This window comes from Echeneis naucrates, chromosome 7, assembly GCF_900963305.1.
Source record: "Echeneis naucrates chromosome 7, fEcheNa1.1, whole genome shotgun sequence".
In the NCBI taxonomy this organism is placed as follows: domain Eukaryota; kingdom Metazoa; phylum Chordata; class Actinopteri; order Carangiformes; family Echeneidae; genus Echeneis; species Echeneis naucrates.
In genome coordinates this window covers 25,335,955-25,361,471 of record NC_042517.1, presented here as the reverse complement: position 1 = coordinate 25,361,471, position 25,517 = coordinate 25,335,955, and the positions used below count along the sequence as shown (strand labels likewise).

The 25,517-nt window shown below is 40.4% G+C and overlaps 1 protein-coding gene across 1 annotated transcript; it reads right to left on the bottom strand.

The window, feature by feature from the left end:
* Positions 1–9,937: 9,937 nt before the first annotated feature.
* stk35 (serine/threonine kinase 35) lies at positions 9,938–23,659 on the bottom strand. The gene is made up of 3 exons (XM_029506611.1): positions 22,973–23,659; positions 19,153–19,963; positions 9,938–13,440 (listed from the first exon to the last, which is right to left on the bottom strand). Exons 1-2 carry the CDS (start codon positions 23,517–23,519, stop codon positions 19,227–19,229), a joined length of 1,284 nt encoding a protein of 427 aa, XP_029362471.1. The 5' UTR covers positions 23,520–23,659; the 3' UTR covers positions 9,938–13,440; positions 19,153–19,226.
* Between the last annotated feature and the right edge of the window lie 1,858 nt (positions 23,660–25,517).

The following is a 25,517-nucleotide window of genomic DNA, read 5'->3' as shown; positions in this document are numbered from 1 at the left end:
GCAGCACAACAGCATGGGTCTGGGGCCTTCCCCTGCAGAGTTTGCATGTTCTCCCTGTGTCTGCGTGGGTTTTGATAGTGTTTGTTCATCTCTGTCTATGTACATACCCCTGTGATGGACTGGTGACCTGTGAGCTGGGATTGTTTCCAGCACCTCCAACGGCCCAGAAACAGATACGTAGTAGTAGATGAGTGAGTGATTGATGTTTGACTACCAGAGCCTCTTCTTGTGCTGATACACAGGGGGCAGCACTGCTTTCACACACTGAGCCTTAAGGCGGAGCTGAGCTGAGCATACAGCCAGTAATCATCAGCAGCGATGAATGTGCCAGGACATAATGTACAGAGCACTGGGTGCTGTCTCTCAAAACACATAACGCAAAACACAATCATGTACACTAGTCAATGTAACTGAATGACTTCATTTTCTTTACCCCCACAAAAAAATAAAAAATAAACCCTAAACCCAACACATTCATGTGCACACAAAAGACTGCACTTCATCAATGCAGTCTCATGACATTGACTGACACATGATTGAATTTGAAGTATAGTTGCTCATTTGGAGTTGATGTTCAGCATTTGCCTATAGAGTTAGAGTTTAATATGAGTTGTTGGTGCTCAGGTGAAAACTAGATATTATTAGTCTTCAAACATATGAGCTGGTAATAAAAGATAAAATATTTTCAGATAGGTTTAGTACTGTCACGATGAGCACAATATCTAGATTTGTTTTAGAATCAAATACACGCAGACATCCAGGAATATGTGACCATTGACTGAATATAGTGTTTAAAGGAGCATAATTCAAAAATGTAGACCTGATGGGAGAGTTCAATATTTAATATGTTTACTTGAGGAACGGGCATGTATGGTGCTGTCATCATCTACCACCAGTTTTTATCTCCACTATGTGCCTTTAAATATTTATATGTTAACTCTCTTGCATTTTCACTTTCATTGATGTACCAACCTATTTCTACAGTAGTCAAGCTACATGCACTGAACGTTTTGGCTATTTATTACTATCATTATTATTTTAATTGTTTTGTGACATACGCCGCTTGTAGTGACATAAAGTAATTTACCACCTGTTGTTGTTTTTGTACCCCCCGTCTTCCCTATCCTGTCTCTGTTCTTTTTTTCTATCCACTCCTGAGACTCAGCCCGGTGCCCGGGAGCATTCATACTGCCTGCCCCAGCTGATGAACAGGACAGGTTAAAAAAAGAAAAGAAATTTACCACCTGATTCAAAATGTGTTCACCAGGTGACCAAGCTATGGCGTGAGATTTGGTTCTTCATTTCATTTTCTGACTAATACAGAACTCTCTGAATAGAGGTTTAAAGGGCCACATCAATTCACATGAAAAAATGTGAATTGGTTTTTGTGAATATGTGAATGTGTTTCAGATGTTGATTGATGAAAAACGTTTGTTATGTCTGCATGAATGATTCACATCTGTTCATCCATCATTTATTAAGTCCAAAGTCACATTCTAGCCATGGGAAAACTACAGAGAAGTGTGGATGCCACGTCTAAAACATTTCAAAAATAAAATGTACTCAAGTGGACAGAGCCTGAAACTGCATGATGAACTGTTGAGAATGTAAATGTATTGAAATTTTAAATTCTTGTTACGTATGTGTAGATTGCTTTTCCCACAGAAAAAAATACTCATTTAATATCCTTACCTCTACAAAATTGAAGATTAGGGATTTAGACTTGCTATATTGTTCTATAGTTATTTTTTTTCATTGTTGGAAAGATATGAGGTACCAGATGTAAAAAAGCACTAATGAAATGTAATGAACATGACTTGGAGAACTGTGATGTGAAATTTAGCCCAAATAAAACACAGTGGGAAATGAAGGGCAGAATGATGATAGCCTAGAAATAAACAAGTAAATAAAACCAGCAAGGAGCATATGGGTGGCAGGGAGGGCTGTGTAATCTGTGCTGTCCTCTCTCTGTGCTGACTCCTTTTTCCTGCTGCGTCATCCACCGTGGAAAGATTACTGAGGAACATCACCCAGACCAGGCAGGGCTATCTTGAGGCAAAGCATGTCCACAGTCTGTTCTCACAGCAGATTAAAGGCCTGTGGATTAGGATTAGTCAGATCTATGTATACAGTACCTGTGTGTACTTCCTGTCTCGGTCTTGGTGCGATAAAGAGAGGTCAGAAAGTGAAGAGTGTTATCGAAACAAAGCAGTGAACTGGTCTAAGGACAGGAGGTCACATTGTGAAGCAGGAAAGGACGTGATGATATAAGTATCATGGCTCTTTTATTTTGTTTTATACATTTACTGATTCATAATATGACCAAATATGAGACCAGAGTTACACGTACAGTTTGATCACACAACATGTTAGAAATAATTCCATTAAAATTCTGCATAATGATCATCGAGTCGTTCATACCTATAGGCTCAGAAGACTGACATCAGTCCACCGATCCAGGTTTTTATCTGGCACAGCACTCAAAGACTCTTTGGTGGGACAATGCTGAGAGTCATATTTTATTTCACAGTAAGCAACAGCCTGTTAGAAAGTTAGTCATGGATGGGGTTATATCAACAAAACATCTATCAAAACTCTAAGCATTCTTGAAAAATATTTTTTTCTAAAGAGACATTACAAACATTCACACCTCTGTCAGCCTTTGTGTAGCTAGCTGTACCAGCATGGTGATTTGAAATGAGCATTTTACATAAGAAAGGCAGTACAGTGGAACAGCGGTTAGCACAGTTGCCCCACAACAAGAAGGTTGTGGGTTCAGCTCCTGGCCTGGGGCCTTTCTGTGCAGAGTGTGCATGTTCTCCCCGTGTCTGTGTGGGTTTCCTCCGGGTAGCCTACAATTGCGCCGAGAGAACGGGTGGACCCAGAAAATGCTGGATACCGTGCAGTCGGGATTAGGAACTTAGTGGCTTGCAAACTAAAGTTTGGCCCTGTGATGGACTGGTGACCTGTCCAGGGTGTACCCCGCCCTCCCCAGTGTGAGCTGGGATTGGCTCTAGCATCCCGCTGACCCAGAAAACGGATAAGCAGTAGAGGATAAATTAATGAATGAAATTTACATCAGAAGGCACAGTTCTCACTCTGTCTCGAACTCTGCAATATGCCGAAAACATACGTATGCTGTTGTATGCGGACACATTGTCAGTGATGAAATCTCTGTGTTTTTTGTCTTTCAACAACATACACCCTCCTCCAGTTGACCAAGCTGGGGTTTATTTGGCCTTAGCTTGTTTCTAGATTGTTAGCTACTCTGACTGGCTCCATTGCGCTCCTCTCTCTGTTACTTCAATGATACTGCGAATGGCTCTCCATTTCTTCTCTCTTTAAATGCCCAAATTGCAGGCTCTGTACTGGCTGTACTGCAAATATTTACTTGTGTACTATAACAAAATATAAAAATCACTTAACCAGCAGGTTTATAACCTTGTTCATTTAATATACATCAAAGAACACTGAATGTAAATAACTGACTTTAAAGTTATTTTACTGAAGTTACCCGCATTTGCTGACGCCTAGCACCTGCTCAGCATGGCCAGAGATTCAAGTTTAACACATTACAAACATGATCAGGATTTTTAGTATGCAAACAAAGACATTTATGACAAAAGAACAGAATGTAGTGTATATAGTGTGAGTGCTTCTATGAACAACATCCCTGACATGATACAACAAATATAAAAAATAGAACATCTGCTTTCACCATTTCAGACAGAGAGGGAGGAGCCACACAGATTTGGATGAACAGAAGGCACAACTTAGTTCTGTGTGTGCGCACACGTGCGCGTGTGTGGGTACATCTGTGTGCATGTGTCCTCCACGTGCTGCCCTGGAACAAGGCAAGGCAGCCCCGCAGAAAAAGTAGTTCAACTTGGTCTGGCAGAAACAGCAGCTCATTGCAGCTTTGCCCCATGTTTTAAACTCTTGTTTGATATAATTAATGGCTGAATTATTTCATATCACTGTGTGACAAGTTCTATGCTTCAAGTTAGTGATGTTTTGTTTTAATAAGTGATGTGTATTTTAGTGTCTGACCCCTCCTTAACTTTGGAGTACTCTGGCTTAATATTAATTTACCCCAGAGAGTGTTTCTTTTCTCAGCAGATGTGGACGAATACAGAGATGGAATTTCTTACGAAGAATACATTGGAATAACTAATAACTAAGAAAAATGCAACACAACAAAGCCTGACTTGAAGTTTGATTAATGTGATGGCATGGCTCTAGAAAAAAACATAGTGCAAACATAGGATGAAGAAAAAAATGTTGTTTATTTATTTTAATGTAAACTGTTTTCATTTTGTCATCATGCCTTTGGAGTCATGCATGTCTTTGAATGGTGGGAGGAAACCAGAGAACCCGGGAGAAACCCACACAGACATAGGGAGAACATGTAACCCAGATCCCGAACCCGCAAACTTTTTATTGTGGGGCAATAAAGCGCTAACCATTAGTATATGTTTTTTGTTAGTATGATATATGAATTAACCATATATATGAACGTTAAACTTCAGGAGTTCTCGTCATTCTTTCTAGGTATTTCAAGATATCACCAAATGAAACATATTAATAGATATAAAAAGATCTTTATGTGAACAAGGCTCCTTTTCATTCATGTATAAAAAATAAAATTTCCCTCAAATACAAAGAGATCCTGTCACAAAATGACATGAGCATGCAACCAAGGGGTTTTGTCTAAACACATATTGAGGCATCCATTCAAATCAGCACTTCTTTTGTAGGGATATGAAGACTGAAAGGAAAGAGAGAAGCCATCATGCCTATTAGTTATGACCTTAACAAAATCAAGCACATGAGAAAACATTGAGAACATTATTTTCTCGTTATAAGATGTTCAGACTGTGTAGAAAAGCAGTGACAAAGTCTCCCACTCACCACATCAGGGAGCATGCAATTTAAAGTGCAGGATATAATCCTTGAAGATCAAAAAATCATTTGATGTGACTACTTTCAGTGACATTTTATCTGAACAGCTTCACAACACTGATGCAACCAAACAGGATTGATGGATGCAGGAACTGACCTTCAGTTCTACAAAAGGAAGCTCATTAGCTGGTCATATAATAGAAGGCACAACTGAATTGATGATAAATGATAAATGTCCTAGTAATTTCATCATTACATATAAGATGATGTCAAATGTCCAAAACCGATGACCTAATTCATTAGGTACTGACAAATATGCTCCATTTTCTTTTTTTAAGATAACTTTATAGGGAATTTTCAGCTTTCTTTATATATAATGACCATTTAGACAGACAGACAGACAGACAGATAGAAAAAAAAACTGGATTAGATTATTCCATGTAGAATGAAATATTTCAACCCTTTTGTCTTAATTTCAATTATTACATTTTACAGTGAATGAAAATGAGATCTGCTGTGTGAAATATGTTAATTTATGTTGGGGTTTCTGCATGCAGTGGGGCATGGAGGCAATCGGCCTGTGTCACTGCTGAGACCTTACTGAAGCTCAGGTTGCTTTGATAGCAGCCTTTAGCTTGTCTTTGTTGTTGCGTTGGGTGCTTTTCAAATTTCCTCTTTCATAAATTCTCTTTGGGGTTCAGGTTAGGATAGTTGGCTGACTGGTATATCATAGTAAGGAAAAAAGTACTGCAGGCAAGTGTTAAGTCTTGCTGGGAAATGAAATTGGTATATCTATGGTTAAAACAATGATAAACCAAAAGCTGCTAAGTACTCTGGGACATAGATTCCTAATTGAAATGCAAAATGTACTTTTGTCTGAAAAGACAACATTGTTTCTGGTGCAGGTCTGACTTGGTACCTTCAGGCATGTCTTACAGACACACTGTAAAGATCTTGATGCTCTGGAACTTTTTACTTCTAATATTTGGTTGAAACTGAAGTCCTTGTACTTAGACCTAAGCACCTCAGACAAGTTATCCAATCATCTAACCACAGGACGACATTACTTTGGCTTCCAGTTCCTCTGTTAGGAATCTTGGAGTAATTTTTTGTTCAGGACATGTCCTTTGTTTCCTTCTTTCACCTACATAATATTGGAAAGATCAGAAACATCCTTTCTCAAAAAGAGATCACATTTCTCCCAGGCTTGGGTCCTTTCTGTGTGGAGTTTTCATGTTCTGTTTGGGTTTCCTTCCACCATCCAAAGACATGCATGTCTAGGTTAACTAGTGCCTCTAAACTGTCCGTAGGTCTGAGTGTGAGTGGTTGTTGGTATCTGTCTGTCTCTGTGTGTTGGCCCTGTGATGGATTGGTGACCTGTCCAGGGTGACCCCGCCCCTCACCTGATGTGAGCTGGAATTGGCTCCAGCAGCCCCATGGACACAGCAACAGATAAGCAGTAGAAGATGAACAACGTGAAGTGAGAGTCAGTCACTGTTGTTTTTGACTTGTGTACTGATACTGGTGTCACTCTTTCTTTCCCTCTGCGTGTTTGTGTCTTGCTTTGTGGAACTTGCAGTGGTTTGAGCCCCATCCCTGTAGTCTGTATGTTTAGGAACATGCTATTTGGCAGCAGGTCAGAACACACTGACAACACATCTTCTGTGATACGCATATCTGAACTCAGCACTGCTCCACTGTGACTGCTGAAGTGTAGACAGACAGAGAAGCCCACACTCATGAACAGCTATAAATAACTGTGTGTTCTCTGTCCATTGCTGTCTGTGTTGTCTCAGGGTCTTGTGCTTGGATAGGCTGCTCGTTGCTCATGTCACAGTTTTTTTTTTAATCTTCCCTGACTCCCTCCAGCTTTTAGTTGTACTTTACTGCCTATACCTATTGCTCCCTCCCTCCCCACTCCTCAGTCCTCAGTACACTGTGTACCCAGCTTAACATAAGGAGCAGCTCACACTGACATATTGTCCCCTGTGTGTGTGTGTGTGTGTGTGTGTAATCTGCACATTCAAATTAATCTACCAGGATAATCAGACCAATGAAGGCCTTTGTCTTTGACCAGCATCCACCTCCTGTAGAGTTGTTGACAAGAAAATACAGAATTGCTTATTTATCATGGCAGGGGGTATCCCACTTTCTCCCAGTCCATAGGATCACTGCCACTGCCCTTCTTTCTGCTGAAGCCTTGCTAATCCACAAAGACACTGAATTACATACAATATGAACGTGCACACTTTTGCCACAAGAACAGCAGAAATTCTTAAAGGCTGTTACACTTTGAAAAAGTTTGTCTTGCACAGATTCAGAAATATATCATAATAACATTACTACATTACTATAATTATTTATGCATTGCTGTCCATGGGATTAGTGGATTTAAAGCAACTTTGCAACAGACAGGGTGACTTTTATACACCTTATATTTTCTATTAAAGAGAGTTCTATCTCTGTCAATAGTCTGCTGAGTGAAACAGAAAGTAAAACATTCTGTCAACACAGCTGCTGACACATATGTGAATGAGACTCTTGCTTTCTCTGTGTGACCATTTATTAGGAAATTTACCATTAAAGTTGTTAGAATTTGTTCTAGGTTTAATTTTGACTCAGGCACAGACAAAGCAGGCTGTGACAATAAGATTTTTTTAGTCAGTCAAGATGGAACACAAAACCCACAGTACAGTAGGGGAATCCAGTAGGGGGGTTATGAGGTGGTGATCAGTGAGAAGCTTGGGGATCACAGGGGTGTAATGTTGTGTGTGTTGAAGCACTGCAGCACTTATTTTCTGAAGCCGGGAGACAAATACGAGGGACATCCAAATATGAAGAGCATTTGAAATTTATGCTCAGGGATCACGTGAGCAAGGCTTGAGCTTGAAGGGCACACTGAACAAAGCAGAGCACTCTGGTAGAGAGGGGGTAGTTGACCAGGACCTTTCTAGTTGATGATAGATGGGTGGCAGGTGTTTCAGGCTGTCAGCCCTGCAGCCCTGTATATTGTGTTTTTTACGTTCCCCGAGGTGAAGATGTCAGTGACGTCATTGATGTGTCAAAAGAGGACCTGGGATCTGCTGGCAGGTGATCTGGGAATTTCAGAGGTCTCAGCGTTTCAGAGATCGCAGGGCTGTGGTGACTACATCAATAAATTTAAATAAAGACCAAAAGTGGACAGCATGGCGGCGTAGTGGTTAACGCTGTCACCCCCACAGTGAGAAGGTTGAGGGTTCAGTTCCTTTCTGTGTGGGTTTCCTCCCCCCGTCAAAAGACATGCATGTATAGGTTAACTGGCAACGTTAAATTGACCATAGGTGTGAATGCGAGCGTGAGTGGTTGTTTGTCTCTGTGTGTTGACCCTGCGATGGACTGTCCAGGTTGTACCCCGCCCCTTGCCCAGTGTGTGCTGGGATTGGCTCCAGCAGCCCTGCAACCCAGATATAGCATCTCTGCAAAACAGAGGCTGTAAGAGGCAGAAAATTTGGCAGCGGTAAGGATTCATTCATCTTCTACTGCTTATTTGTTTCTGGCTGCTGGAGCCAATCCCAGCTCACTCAGGGTGAGGGCGAGGTACACTCTGGACAGGTCACCAGTCCATCACAAGGCCAACACACGGCCAATCACACTCACAACCCTAACCTTTCTGTATGCTGGAAAAACCAATCCCCAGAGTTGGGGAAAATTGTCAGAGCAAGCCTTGTACGTGGCTTGATTCATGCATCCTTTGCAAAGATGAATCTGCCCAACTCCAGCCTTGCTGAAGCATCCCCTGATCATCACCAATCCTCCATCAAATGTCACAGTGGGTGTGAGACAGTGTGAGACAGTGTGTCTCTGTCTAACCATTAGACAACCAGGTGTTGGACATTAAAGATGACTTTACTCCAGTCCTCTATGGACTAATCCATATGATCTTTTGCAAACTTCATTCTGGCTCTGCTTTGCTTCTCATTGATAAAGGGCTTTTTTCTAGCTTTAGGTTCCTGCATCTAGGAACCTGTTTCAAACCATTCTGACTGTGCACTTCACCCCTGCCATTTGCCAGTCATTTTGTAGGTCACTTGATGTCATCCTACGGTTCCTGAGTGACATTTGGAGGTGATGGTCATCCTGGTCAGTGGAGAGTTGTTTTCAGCCTCTGCCAGACTGTGGCTTTGTTGTTCCCAATGTTTGCTGCTTGACCTTGTTCTTATGAACCGCCATCTTAGAAATTTTAAGGATGGAAGCAACCCAATGCTCACTGTATCCCTCTGCCAGTAAAGCCAGAATCAAACCTTTTCCTTTCTTCACACAAGTTCTCTTTTAATTTCTTATGGCATGGTCAATTGTTATTTTTTTTTTTTTATTCCAGTTACTTTTGACGTACTACTTGCACTGTTTTTGCCATCCACTTGGTCCTATCGCAAGAGGATAGTGATGACCACAACAATGGTTTTAATACATTTCTTTGTTAAATAAGATTTGGTTCAGGTGATCACCTCATCAGTACCTTATTAGGTAGAAACAGGTGTGCTTGTGTTGGAATTCAACACACACTGGAATGGAATGACTGTCAAATATGTAGAGATGTTGACTTCTGAAAAATTTGCAGTGGTCTTTAAATTTTTTCCAGAGCTGTATGTACATGTTGGGGTCTTTATACAACACAAATCACACTACAGCAGCACCCACAAATACCCCACAGGGGCTTGGGGGTGGGACGGGGGTTCATTACAACAGAAATATTTGAATTGATGATTAAAATGTACATTGCCATTGACTTAAGGTTAGATTTATTTGATTTATTTGATAAATCAATAGGTTTACACAGCCCAAGTCACCAGCACCCATGAGCACGAGACACACTGCAATCATGTAGCAATATGAACCACGTATTTGGAGTGATTCGCTGGGCCCAGCAAGTCCTTGTTTAATAGATTATGTTAGCTGAGTACAGCTATACTGTTTGTTGTTTATAATGTCTCTTTAGTTGTTGTTTTTTTAGGTTTGGTCTTTCCCCTCACAGAATAATCCACAATCCAAGAAGTCACAGTTCTGCACATTTATTCTAAGAAAATTTGGTAAACATATTTACAGCAAACAACAACAACAAAAAACACAATTATGTGATGTTGCCTCAAACATCTAATGGCTCATATCAGCCTCATTAACAAAAAACATTGTTATACAGAACATTTGAGATGACTGTACACACTGAGAATATACACTAAAAGAAAAAAAAAGTAAATACAGCTGTTTGAGAGGGGTGTGGATTTGTACTGTGTTTACAATGATGCAGTGAAACATTTTGCATAGTATGAAGTGTTTTCAAGTTGAATTATTAGTAGACTGAGGAAAGCTAAACCAATGGCTAATAAAAAAATCCAGACAGCAGGAACAGTGGACAACAATGGTTGGTAATGGTGACTGTGAGACCTCAGTATCAACACATATACAGTCCAACCAGGTTGGGTTTAATGGCTAAAAACATGTATATTGAACAATGCTAAGTTTCATCACCCCAAATGGAAATTAACAGACTTCCCATGTGCAACTCTAGGCCTTTAGGATGAAGCCAAAAACCTCAAACTCATCAACTACAGCTCCTGTGAATATCAAGGCTTAATTAATATAAACTTGCTAATTCTTTGTCGTGCACATTTCTCCAAGCTTAGTAAGCAATTATCATGGGGGCACTGACATCTTCAAAATCTGCAACATATTAAAATTCAAAGTAAAACATTTAACTCCTTGATTCACACACTAATCTACTTGAAGAGGCAATGGGATGCGATTAGGAGGAGTTGATAGCTGACTTCAAGTGTGGAACAGTCTTCAACAATTTTGGGTTTAAGTATGGTCATTAGGCTTGAGCCATATCCACAAGTAAAATCGCTATACTGTCGAGTCCAAATATATAATATACTTTTGGAAGAGGGGTAGCATAATTATATTGTATTTCATGTTTTGTGTATGAAAGATGCTGCCACAAGGCAGTCATTTTTGGATTGGTTTTTGTTTATTTTTTGCCATATGAGGTACAAAGCAGAGAAATTTACACCGATCAGGCATAATATTATGACCACCTGCCTAATATTGTGTTGGTCCCTATCTTGCTGCTGAAACAGCCCTGACCCGTCAAGGCACGGACTCCACTAGACTCTTAACATCGTTGTAGTATCTGGTGTCAACAAGTTAGTAACAAATCCTAAATTGCGAGGTCAGGCCCCCATGGATCAGACTCATTTATAGAGATCCAGTAGATGCTCGATTAGATTAAGATCTGGGGAATTGGGAGGCCAAGTCAACACCTCAAGCTCGTTGTAGTTCTCCCCAAACCATCCCTGAACCACTTTTTCTTTGTGGCCGCAGCTGTGAGGAAATATTGCTTCATTGAAAGGGTGTATATGGTCTGCAGCAATGCCGCTGCAGAGGGGTCAGCATGGGCACCCTGAGTAGTCTGCAACTATGCAGCCCCGTACGCAACACACTGCGAGCAGCAGCAGCCTGCCTGTTTGTTTGGACCACACGGGCCAGCTGTCGTTCCCCATGTGCATCAATGAGCCTTGACCGCCCATGATCTTTTTTCTGAGAATCAAAGGTTCACTTGCTGTCTAATATATCTCATTCACTAACAGGTACCATGACAAAGAGATAATCAGTGTTATTCACTTCACCTGTCAGTGGTCACAATGTTAGGCCTGATCTGTGTTTTTCAGACTTGACAGCAGGGCTAACTGTGCAAAACTGCAAAAAATGTAAATAGAATAAATAAATACACAACATTTTTGTAATATTCCATATGGTAAAAATATCACATGTATTCAATATTATTGAATGTGAGCCCAAGCCTAATGATCATACTCACTAATAACATATTTGAAACCTTTAGACACTATGCCCTTTGGAGAGGTGTGATGCCAACTCAGTAATAAAGACATTAATGGGTACTGCAATGTGGTCACTATAAGGTGAAAAGCTTCCTGTTATCTATAGTTATCAAAACATCACACACAGGAGTCAGTCAAAGGTTGGTTCAGATCCTGCCTTAGGTAAACACTTATGCCACTCAGACAAAGGTTAAGGAAAAAGAAGGTTAGTTTCAGTTTCAAAAAATTGGCATCTATTGACATCTACTGCTGAGTCCCTGAACTCAACCCGAATGCTACACAATGCTAAGAAACCACAGATATGTGTTTGGTCACTCCTGTGGTCTGTGCTAGAAAGTCTACTATCTTCAGTTTTCTTTTTGTCACCATGTTAGTTCTGCTGTGCATATTATCCTAGCAGCTTCAAGTACCATCCCAACCAGTTGCGAGACTTGCGGCCCAATGTTATTGTTTTAATATAAGGCTATACTAACATCCCTACTTTCACCACACAGATAATACAACCACCCGCTGGCTGAACATGCTCTACAGCTACATGCCCCTGGAAAGAGTCTGAAGGGTTGCTTCAGGAGATCATTTCTGAATGGCAAAGCTTCATATTTCCTCTGAGAAGATTCAGCCATAGATGACTCAAAACTAATCAGGTGCCAGACTGACCCTCACCCCTTCACCATCAGATAAACGCAGCAGGTAGAACAATGTGCAGTATTTCTTATTGACAAATGTTTACAGGGTACAGAGCTCCACACCAACATACACACCCCCAGTGTAAGAACCATTCAGTACAAAGTTAGAATAACACAAAATGTAATTTATCAAATATATATCTATAACCTTTGTAGTGATCATAGAGAGGTATACATTATTTGTTGAGGGATGCTCTTTGGATTCAGCAGAAACTGGTGCCCGATGAAAACAGTATAAATTTCTTGGTGGACTTTGGTAAGGGATGCTCAGAATTACATTGATTCAGGCTGTTGTGAAGGATCCAGTTGTCTTTGAGAACAACATAACGACCTTTCGTATTGACATTTGTTCGGCCTGGCCATCCATATTGCCTTTCGTGGTGCTGATGGAAAAACATTTGGATATTCAGCATCACGACTGCAGACCGGTGCTACTGGACAAAGTGATGGTCTGATCATATTACTGCAACCTACAATATTGTTAAGGAGTGTGACATCACTGAATGGAGTCTCTTGGTCAATTGCACATTCTTGCAGACAGAAGCCTGCATTAGATTAATAAAGTCTGCCTTGGTGTGATTCTCAAAGTGTAACCAACATAATAATTTTATTAAAAAAATCAAATGCACTTTGTGTGAAATACATGAAAGGCACAAGGAAGTGTTGGGCAGCACAATGATGGATAAGAAAGCAGACCCGTGCTTTGACTTCAGACCACGGAACCAGCTCAGTGACATGTGCCAAATTCCAAAAAAGTACTGAGAACAGGGTCATTACTGAGAATCAGAAATACAAAACAGCACAAGCTATTAAGTAGGTTGTCAGATCCGGTCTTCAGCACGCTGTTCCTGCATCAGAGTTTTGGAATCATCACTTCAAACTCATATGATTGTTAATACGTACATGATTTTTCACAGTTCAGATTGTCATTGCCTTCCCTTTGTCCACTGGAGTCCACACCCATGTTTTAAACAAAGCTGCAGAAACACAAAGTACAAATGATTAGCAAACAACATCTTTGCTGGAAAAAAAACAAAAAAAACAAACAAACAAAAAAAGTTTAAAACTAATGAGATGTGAACGTAACTAACAATGATTTATGCAATTTCACAATCAGAAAAACAAAAACACATCACCAGCTAGTTGACAGCATTTACATGCAGTAAAAATACTGTTCACTGCCTACAATTCTGTGACTGTCAGTGAATGACACCACTGCTCCAACTTCCACTGTGTTTTTATTTTCACTGGTTGCATAACATCACAGCACATGGTGCAAACACAAGTAGGTCATCTACACAGGACACACGCATGTTAGAGATTATCATGACTATGACGTGCTGGATGGAGACGTGCTTATGTCACTGTTGAGGAATACATACATAGCAGTTTACTATTCACAATATGTTGCTCATTTAGAAATGTGTTAAAACAAGACTCTGTTTACCCAAGTTGTGCTTTATACTCCTTTGCTCAATTCTCAGCTGCGGACAGAAAAACTACTTCTTTTTAGTTGTCTTCCTGATGTTTACCATCACAGGGACACTCTTTAAAATCCAGAGACTTAGGGTTCTCTCTGGGATGCTGCTGTACTTGTTAGTATGAACTTTCTGAACTGTGACCTGAGGCATGCATTTTACAAGCATGCCTTTCATACCTGAGTGGCCACCCTAGCACAGAATTGTTAAACAACTCTACACGCTAATTGTGTTATATATGAATGCAAACAGAGTGCGGACAGGAAAGTGGAGCTGATAATGTTAAAATTGTTGAGGGTTGCAGCTCTCATTGTATTACAGTAATAAAGGAATGTTAAGGCTGTTTTGCAGGGCACCCTCAGCTGTTTTGATTAGCGCAAACACTCACTCACTCACTGTAGTGACCATGTAGATTATGAAAATGAGAAGATTGTTTTTACAAAATAATTATTCTGTTAAAATCAAGGTTTGGTCTAGACTATACTATAAAAAAAATGCAGCTCCCCTGACACCCACAGCACTCGTGCAACTGTAGAAGAAAACTGTTAACAGGCTTTATTGTGGGTGCAGTCCAGTTGTTTTTACATCTTTCAACAGAGGCCACGCTTTCGCTCAACAATAAGAAAGTTGCGGGTTCGGTTCCTGGCCTGGGGTCTTTCTGTGTGGAATTTGCATGTTCTCCCTGTGCATGTGTGGGTTTCCTCCCACCGTCAAAAGACTCCATGTTTGGGTGAACTGGTGACTGTCTGAGTGTGAGTGGTTGTTGGCCCTGTGATGGACTGGTGACCTGTCCAGGGTGTACCCCCCCCCCGATTGGCTCCAGCACCCCAGTAACCCGGAAAAGCAATAGAAGATGGATGGCTGGCCGGCCACGGTAAATGTTATACAGGCTTTTTCTGAATGTGCTTCAGGAATGGCTTCCTCTGTGGAGGACACCCATGCATACCACTCCTCATCAGTGTACATCATATTGTATCATAGGAAACAGTTACAGTTCTAATACTTCAGCTTACTGTGATGAACTAGCAGGCTGCCTTTATTTAGCTATTCTCATCACAGAAAACTCACGTAACTTCCATGGATGGCCTGAATATCTCTGTATCTCTGAATAGCTCACCAAAGGCCCATTTTGAACTTTTTTGATCATCTCTGCTCCTGTTTTCCAACTTTTTAATAATGCCCTAGTCATTTTCTTGTAATCTTGGCCTTCTTTCTTTGACATTTCTTTTTATGTTAGTGTCACTTTGTCAGCACAAAGATTTTCTCTCTTAAATGCCATCCTAAATTGCCAATTGTCTTGTGGCCACTTGTGTGATGATTAACCAGACTCATCTGTTGGTGAATGTCTGTGAATGATTTAAATCAGGTCGTACTCCTAAAAAATTAATTGAGGTTGTGCACATTCTTGCGCCATGTTCTTAGACAGTTTTGTTGTAAAAGTTCAAAGTAAAATAATTAAAGCACCATTAGGGCAAAAAGGTCAAATCCTGCAAATACTGACTAAAACCTGCTGTATCCTCAGCCCTCTGACCAGCCTAGCGTGGTTGCATAATCCAGAGCAGACTCGTTAAAAACCAGCAGAGACTGGTATCTGTGGAGAAGTGATGGCGGTTTATTGTGAGCCTTGGACACTGTGGTTCTCTGTGATTAGTCAAAGAGGGAAGCGTTGACTTTTTTACTTTGCAGTTTTGTGGCTGCATGGCATGCAAAGCAACACATTCCACATGGCTGGCATTCATGAAAGCTGTTCATTATGTAAGTTTAGGTGGGTCCGCTCCATTGTAAAACTGAGGAAGCACAGTAGTATGACCTTTGATGAATGCTGAGGTCAGCAAAATGGGCATCATCATTTAGTGAAACAGTTGCTTAGGCTTTCTGATAAAAAAAAAAGCCCAACCCTTAAAAGATGTGCCATGATGCTGTGATCAGGTATTTCGAATAACTGCTGCCTATCGATGAGGGTCACTACTCGACTTGAAGATTTAAAAATTAATAAAACTGGGTATAAATGGCTGAACACCTATGCGGATGCCACCTGAAGGTGTTTGTCTCACTATGTTGGCCCTCAGGTGATCCACTTGAAGTTTTCAAGTTCTAATGTTGTGCCAGGACAGAGTTCAAGGTCAATAACAGCAGAGAAACAGCAAATGGCAATACAAATCTCGTTTCCTTGATTAGATATAGGTCAAAATAAAATCTTATCAATTTTTTGGAGTCACTTAAACAAAATGAAAGGAGTAAAACCACAAAAGATGTGAAGTGAGTTGTTCAGGTCTGATAACTGGTGCACAAGTCTGATATATGAAGAGATTAACACAACATTAGATCCGGTACAGTTACCATGAATGGGGACAGCAGAGTGGAATAAATATAGATCCATGTTATTTCAGAAGATGGTGAGATTGCAGTGTGTTCAGGAATGTACTGTGCTGTAGATTTTTATGGACAAGTGGCATGAACAATAAAAAGACTACAGAATCCCAGCCTTTCTGCTTACCTTCCCCATTTTCAACTTTGGTATAAACCTGAGAAAAAATAAGGCAATGTTTCCCTCACCTGTAATCATTTGTGCAGTAACTTGTTTTTGCAGTTCTTGCCCTGAGGGCCCAGAGGAAATATTTACAACCACTACAACCACTGAATGCTGACTTTTACAAGCACGTTACATAAGGGCATGCAATCATCACACCCTCCCCCACAATCTTAAAAAGTAGCCTCTCTCTGACATTTCTCAACTCCTCTTTAATACCTTACGTTTTTGCACAAGATACTATACCCTGTGTCCGCAATGCAGTCCCCACAATCCAATTTCCCTTAGAAAACATAACAGCATTTCCCCCCCCTTGTTTTTTTTTTATTTTTTTTATTTAAACCTCTTTGAAGCAATAAGCACATTCGTGGGTGCAGTACAAGGGCAACACCCAGAAACTGCCTCAACAAGCCTGATCAGACTGTCAATGGAATCAAAAAGAAACTCTGAAGTGAAGTCAGCAGATGTGAGGGAGACTAGGGCTGGCAGGCAGGAAGAACAAAATGTTCCCAACACAGCCTCCATACTCAGGAGTGGCACTCTTTTGGATCACTTTTGGATGGTCCTTAATAACTTGGAAGTTTAGTGCTGAGAACACTGAAGTCATGTGACTGCAAAGTAGTTTGTTTACGGCCTAATGTGCTGTCTAATGCTAGCTTGTCACTTTCAATGATTGTATTTAAGCTTCAAACAACAGAAATTGGTCAAATTCATTTGTTAGGATGATGCTCCTGAACAAAACCTCAGAAACAATAACTTGCATTTTTCACTGATTGTAGTTTCAATAAGAATGCAAAACAAAATACAAAAATTCCCTCTATCACAGATGCTGTGATGTCACTCAGACATCACTATGGCACTATGACATTTTTTGATTAAGGATGTTATTCATGAATTGGAAGTGGCACAGCCAAGAGCTGAAAGGTGTTGCATCACAGAGCAATGCAACAAGGTCTCTGGTGGGGGCTTACAGTGAGGGGTTAGATAGATAAATCGATTTCCTTTAGAGGGTTATCACACGATGGCTGCAGGATGGAACAGCTAGCAAACAAGGGATTTATCCTGATCCATTGAAAGTTCAAGTTCAAACAAGCAGACAGTGTTTGAGTTATCTAATTGATTATCTAATTCACTGGCTCATCAATGTGCAGCAAAAGGTTTCTGCTCTAAATAACACTACAAATATTGACATTGTTCATTGTTATTGTTAATTATTTAAGACATTATTTATTGTATATTATTTAAGATTTCTTAAGAGACACTTTTATACTATTAACAATATACATTTGATAATATCATATGATGTGTCATTGCAAATCACAAATACCTAGCGGAGCTGCCAATTTATTTGTTCAATTTCTAGAGGTAAAATATAAAATGATAATTATTATCTTTATTGGAGCTTAGCATAGCGCCAGCGACTTGTGGTGACATTTCACTTTTTATCAAAACAAAAAAAAAAAAAAAAAAAACAACAAATAAAAAAATGCAGCTGCATTTTTCACTTGGCCATGCTGTGATTTGAACAGCATTTAAAATATATTCAGCCCTAGTTTCAGCCTAAAGAAATTGAGAGGAATATAAATAATTCTAATAAAAACATTTTAGTACTGTTTCCAAAGTAGCAATGTCTCATAATCAACAGCGATGAAAATGAAGATGCTTCGTGCAACTGGGCACAAGAATGATCAGTGAGTGAGTGAGTGTGTCAGAATAGGTGAGTCTGCAGGTTCGCAGTTGTCAATGCCGGGCCGTAAATATCACAGGTGGAAGAGTAATTTAATTTACGACCAAATCGGAATACAAGAGACAGAAAACATGTCCTGTACACGTGAAATATTAATACTGTTGGTGCATCTCTGCCAATAACTTTGTGTTATTAAAAGTTACCCTTCCTTCTGCCGACATAGCTCTGTTCTTATTCCAAACTCCCCACGGCTCTGAAGCCACAACATGCCTTCTGTTACTTCCCTTTGCTTTTAAATGTACTTTTTTATTTTTTGTATGCAGTGCAGTGAAAGTCACTTGCACTCTCATCACTTGTCCTGTTAACTGCCCCAGGAGCTCAGGTATGTTTCTTGACGTCAGAGCTCCGCAGCCACTTTCACTTAATCTTTATTTTGTGTCATGAAGCTTTCTACCATGCTTAGTAGGTGAAGAGCCCATGGCACAATGTCTTGCAGTCTTGTCTGCAGGTCTTGCAGGTTCACTCACACTACATGAAATGGTTCTTATTTTGCTGTATCTAGATTTGATTAGTGAATTAATGTATACAGATTTCAGGTGAACAAAGAGGAACCAATTTCTCCAAGGTCAGATGGTGGGTGCAGCTCCCCGACCTGCTATATAAAGTAGACATGGAAATATTCTGTCTTTTTTATAAAGCATGGCATTTTTTTCACACAAGCTAAAATTAGTAAACAAGAACCAGCAGTTACATCATGAGCAGCTCTTCAGCAAGAGACATTCCAGCAGGTGACTGGGTCAAGAAAGGATAATGGGGTCAGGTGGAAGGATGATTACCAGTCACAAACAGACCTGCAGGATTTAATTCTGCCTTGTCACTAAAACATTTTCACTGCTTGCAGGCAAATAAAAAGCAGAGAAAATGCTGTTTGGCTGAATTAAAAACTTTTTGTTCTTCTGTCGTACTTAAATGTTATGAAAGAGGTGGATCTTACCTGAGAAGGAAACAGGTCCCTTCTTTGATTAGTTAGGGTAAAAACATAACGGGTTTTGGAGAAGTGGGGGGAAGTCATGTCACACATGTGACTTGGTCCATCCGCACCTCCAGCTGGAAGGCATCCGGGCGGTCCTGAGGGTTAACTGCAAGCATGTCTTGGAGGAGTTTCTTCACTCCTTCAGACATGGAGCTTCTGGCCTTCTGAGGGATGTGCAGAACCATCTTGGGGTTCTCCAACAGAGCTTCCCCAACAGGTACAATCTCTGTGCCCTGCCGTATGTAAGTGCCTAGCAATTCGCGTTTGGACTCTGCATCAATAAAAGTGATCCGCTCAATCATTGCCCAAATGATGATGCCGAGAGCAAAAATGTCAGCCTTGGCTGTGTAGTGGCCCTCCCACACCTCAGGGGCCATGTAGAAGTCTGAGCCACAAGCTGATGACAACCAGAATTTGTTGATGTTGATTATGTTGTTCTGATTGCTTCCTCTGCCAACTGCTCCAGGTTTTTCTTCACTGTTCTTGCAGTTCAGTCCTGCACAAACTTTACTGAGGCCAAAGTCAGCAACTTTGAGAAGAGGACTCCCAGATTTCAGTGAGATAAGAATGTTGTCTGGCTTCAGATCCCGATGGACAATGCTGTTCTTGTGCAGAAAAGCCACCGCACTCGTCAACTGCCGCATGAAGCTCTTGTTGGTCAAGGGGTCGGGTCGACGTGACAAGACGTACTGGTTGAGATCCCCACCCTCGCAAAATTCCATGACGAACCATAGGTAGCACGGCTCCTCTGGATAGCCTATTATGCGCTCACCTACAGATTGGAAATGGACAGATTGGTGAGACAACTGCATTAAAAACTATGACATTTAGACCCTGGTTCCCCTGAGTGTTATCATTCGTTTCAGGTGATCTGATCAGTGATGGACAGTGAGTATACCTATGTGCACTGCTTTGATATCACTCAAAAAACATTTAGAGGTGGTCTGTGCACATTGGTCCCTGATGAAACATGCACTAACGTGCTTCCTTAGTGATCTGAACATAGGTAAATAATTCAAAAAATAATCACTTCACATCAGAAAATTAAATCCATTTGCACACGTGTCTCAAGTGACAAATTGCAAGTCATTTCTATACCCTGCTCTATATGGAGGAAGTTTTAGCTAATCTAACAGAAGGGCCAGCTGTTGATGTTGATGTGAAAAAAAGCAAGAAGGGAATGATTCAACAACTGTCCTACTCACAGCTGTACAGTTGAATTTGAAATTAAAAATTATATATGGTTCACCATTTAATGGTTTTGGGAAATCGCACTGCGGCCTGTCAGAAGAGCAGATGGTTCTTCAATGTGGCCCAAGACACACTCGTGTTTACGCTGCTAAAACATTGTCAGTTTTCCCACGAGTGATTGCATCACCTCAGACGGATGTTAATGCAGGTCAGTTCATGATATCAGCATTGATCCATGCCATGACCATAATAACTGTAAAACCATTCACTATATATTTCCAGACCACAGCAATAACCCAAACAATTAAAAATTAACAATGCATAGGTCCAACGCTACTTTCACTACTACTTACTACTTTCAACAGAACATCTGACATGTTAACAATTCTCTGATAAATAGCACATAACGCATTTCAGCAGCATCCAGCAGACAACCAACTTCTTACACAAAGAACTCAGCCTGTAGGTTTATTCAGAGGTACGTGTTTTTTCTGGGACAATTTAATGACTTCAGATTATCCTCCTGTGGAAGCAGCACATTCTCTGAGGGTTACCATTGCATGCAAATAGAAGCATCGTGACCTGATAAATTCAGCTATGTCACTGTTGCTTGCAAGGTTTCAAACCTTAAACCTTCTTTCTCTGGCTCACCAGCAACATGTGAGCTTTGTTGCTCTCAAAAAGTCAGGACAGATCAGGGCTTTGGTTTGTTTTGCTAAGTTGACACAACGTTTCATCATTCTAAACTAGCATAAGCACTAAACCTGCTGAAACAATCATCTTATTTCTATGACAAACGTTATGCGTTCCTAGAGGGACCACACATATAAACTCCACATACGCACAAACAGTAGTGTTCCGGATGCATAAAAATACACTGATGGTGAGGATGTGTATCCTGGTATGCATCTTAACAGCATGAGTACTATACACACAGTGTTTTGAGTGCAATTGGCGTGATGTTGCTATTTTGCAAAAAGGGATAATTACAGTGTGGATATAGGAGGCATTTTATGCAGAGATATTTTATTTCACTACACTGTGTTAGGATGTCATTTATAGTTAAAAGAATCTTAGGATTTTCGTAGTGTTGGGTGAGTGGGTAATTTTGTTTATATGAATTTCATTTGATCTTGGGTTTGTTACTATCCATTATAAGATTTATAATGATCACAATCTTTATATGAATAAACCAACACATTCTTGACAGTAAGCGCCAGAGGTTAGGCATCCAAATAATTTCCTGTTATTTTCTCAATTTGAGCCAACCACTGTTTCCTATTCACGGCTGGTAAAGTTGAGCTTCTTGTTCTTTAGTTCCTCCTTCAAGTATTCTGCTGTTTCTCCTCAATGCTAAACTAAAAGCCAACCTTTAAAATGCAGACCAGGCAATGGGGGGTGTGTTGGAAGCCATTCACAGAAAATTGTGCGCAGGGTGTGAAGGCTCATGCACGACCATTTCGGCATGATTGCAATGTACACTATCTGTCTAAAGTTTGCACCTACTTTCCTGTTCACTTAAACGGGAAAGTGTGTCCAAACTTTTGACTGATAGTGTATGAGGGAAAAACACATAGGGACATATATATGCAGGGTTTTATAAAGCTCATGGAAAGATTGCATATGTATGTTTCCTGTTTTGTATGTACATTCAGTATATTTCTACACCTGAATATACACAGACGTTTAAACATTTAGCCCCTGGAATGTTACCAAATATCTCATTCAACATTAGTACTTGATGGCTGAAGAGGATAACAGTTTAAGATTAATATTTAATTTCACAATCCTGAATGGTGGCACTTATATAACAGCCAGTCTCTTAAAGGAGATTAAACTAACACTGAACACTGAGTCAATTCAAATGGTGAACTTTGAATAGAGCAATTGCTATTTCTGATTCAAAATTTGACTTTCATTAAGACATGTTTGAGCACTACTGTCTACTTTTCTGAGGTCTACCCAGCAACAACAATAGAAGAGATAAATAGGTCAAACTGGATTCAGGACAACCATACAAACTCATGTGAATAAAAATGGAACCGTCAGAAGATGTCAAGCTGCAGTATTTCATTGAAATATCACATACTGAACTCTAATGTCATTGTTTAAGTGTGTGAGTTTGAGTCAACAAGCAATGGGTTAACATGTCTCAGAGCAGTACACTGTGTTCTCTCATAAGCAACACAGTGTACTCTCTGTGCCTACTACAGGCAATCTATAGAAACATTAGACCAGACATGTAAAACAGTGCTCTGCTTAGTTTACACACAGATACTGCATCATAATTCCAAAATTTATGTCAATATTAATAATCTTCGTGGTACATCTGTGCAAATAGTTCCCATAAACTAAATGCTGTTTCATTAATTTATTTATTAACCCTGGGCCACCAGAAACCTCCTACCACTCACGCTAAAGGTTTACTTGAGGAGAAAATATCCTGACGCCTCTCATGGTTGAACTCACTGTGCTTTTAATCTAACATAAGCCAGCTGCGCCTTGAATTAAAGTTCGATGCAGGAGTACAGCTGGAACAGGAGCTCCCTTTCATGCATTGCATTGTTTGCCATGCGAGCAGGCTGTGTACCTTTGAGGGAGGTCTCCACCAGCCGGAGGTACTGTTTGGATCTCTTGTTGCCGTGGCTCATCTTCTGGGCCAGGCCGTTCCTCTGCAGGACGCACTCCTCCAGTTGGACCACGTTCTGGTGTCGGTTCTCCAGGCTGGTTAGAGCCCAGAACTCGGCCAGGGCCAGCTCGACGTTTTCCGGGGCGTCGCATTGAAGCCTCTTCACCGCCACCCTGGCCCCTGTTTTCCGGGCTATGGCCTCGTACACCACCCCGTAGCTTCCTCGGCCGACCTCTCGAATTAGATTGTACCGAGGGGACACCACCGTAGCGGGCTCTAAGCGGTCGTTGCGGAGGAAAGTGATGGAGAAGCAGCGGTCGTCCTCTTCCTCCTCCATGGGCTCTGTGTGATTGTTGTCCTCCACCGTGAGGCAGCGGAGGACTTTCCCCGAGTCGCGCTTCATTTTTTCGGCCGTACTCCGCCTGTAGTCCCGCACATCAACGCTTACCTTTCTCCTCTTCTTCCCGTTACGAATATCCATAACTTCTTTTTTGTCAGAAGTAAACATGAAGGGATGCCGTGTTTTTCTGTCATTACTTTAGCTCTAAACTAAAAAAAGTTTGACGTTCCGACGTCTGCCCTCTTGTTGTCGGGAAAATGTCTGCGGGCTTCCTGGGACGGTCCGAGAGCTCCAACCGGCCTGAGCGACAAAATGTTTCAGCTCCAGGGAACAGGCAGGGAACAGAGGGCGGGGCTTACACTCACAGTTGGCTGTGATTGGCTGAGCGACGAAAGGAGAAAAAAAATGTCACGAAGGTTCCGCCTCGGTCAAAGAGGTGGCGAAAGTAGGGAACACGTTGGACTTGTTTTTATTTTGAAATAGGAGACTAGTATTCATACCTTTGTTGGTGTGGTATAAGTTTAAAAAAATTTATTATATTTTATAAACTCCAAGGCCGATGGCGTGATGGACTAACGGACTAACGGAGAAAGATCACGTGTACATAGGCATGGACCAGAGAGCAGTTCTCAGACAGCTTTCAGAAATATACTCACCAATAACCAAATTAAAATGAAGACTGATAAAATCATTTATTTATTTATTTATTTGACATCAGGTCATTCATTGTATTTTATTATTATTATCATTATTTTATTTGAACTTTCTTCAATGTTTTGTTAGAATTTGGAGTTTTTCTCAGTCAAGGATGCCAAAAATATTGGCACCCTAACAATTACGTCAGTAAAGCACAAAGCAATGCTTTGGCATTCACATGTTTCTTTCTTTTGTTTGCATAGAAATAACACAAAATGATGAGGAAAAAACAAAGTTGGTTTTATTCTATAAAAAATTCAAAACATAATTTATTGGTAACTTCAACCTTATATTCGGTTGGACATCTGAAATGATTCTCTTCCTGTAACCATGAATTAGTTTCTTACACCTGACTGGAATTTGGACCATTCTTCTATTGAAAACCTTGTGAAGAGTATATTCTTCCAACTGCTCTTTCAAGATCTTTCCACAGCTTTTCTGAATTCAGGCCTGGTCTCATTGCTGACCATTTCAGGACTCTTCAGCGCTTTGTCTTTAACCATTCCTGAGTGCTTTTCTGGAAGACCCCTGACCTCTGTGAGAGAGCCAGCTTTCTGACCCCAGGCTCTTCATTGCACCCTAAAATTCTTTAAAAGATTTCATGATGCCATTCCCAGTCAAGGAATCCATTGTCAGAAGAAGCAGAACAACCCAAAGCATCTGTAAATGTCCACCATATCAGACAATGGGAACCACTTAGAAATGTTCTTTGAATAGAATAATACTGCTTTGTGATTTTTTTGATCCTTGTTGTTTGATCCGTGTTCAAAAAGCATCTAGAGTTGCAACAAGATTTTGGACTCCACCAGCAGACAATGTTTTTTCCAGACTTTTATTTTTAGAGCATATTTAAACAACTTGAGCGAAACAGCGTGCACTTTAAATAAAGAAAAGATTTTGTGTATAGAAATTATGAAACATATAGACACATAATACAATGAAAGTGGTGTCAGCAATACAGAGAACATATCGGACAGAGTTATCACTAGTATTGAAATTAAAGAAGAAAATAAATAATACAGTAGAATATAAAATTAAAACATACAGAGAAATAGATAGGCTATAACAATTCCATGTGGTTTAACAAACAAGAGTAACTGTGGGAAATATTAGTGGAACCAGTAGAAATCTGTGTCAGTAATATTGCCAGTACAGTGAATTTGAAAGTAGATATAAATATGACATGTAAATGAAACCCACAGAGAGAACATGTAACTTGCATACCAAAAGGCCTGGGCCCATCTAAATTTGAAACACCTATACTGTATGGATGATTCTTGTGAGTTATATATTTATGTTATTGGATATTGGGAAGATCCATTGCGGTTTCAAATCAAATCAAATTTATTTATGTAGTGTCAAACATAACAGTTACATCAAGGCATAGAGCAGGTCTGGATATTTATAGTGTAGTATTTCTAAATGTTTTTAAAGAGCCCCAACAGATCCTCCTGCCATGAGAAAGCACCT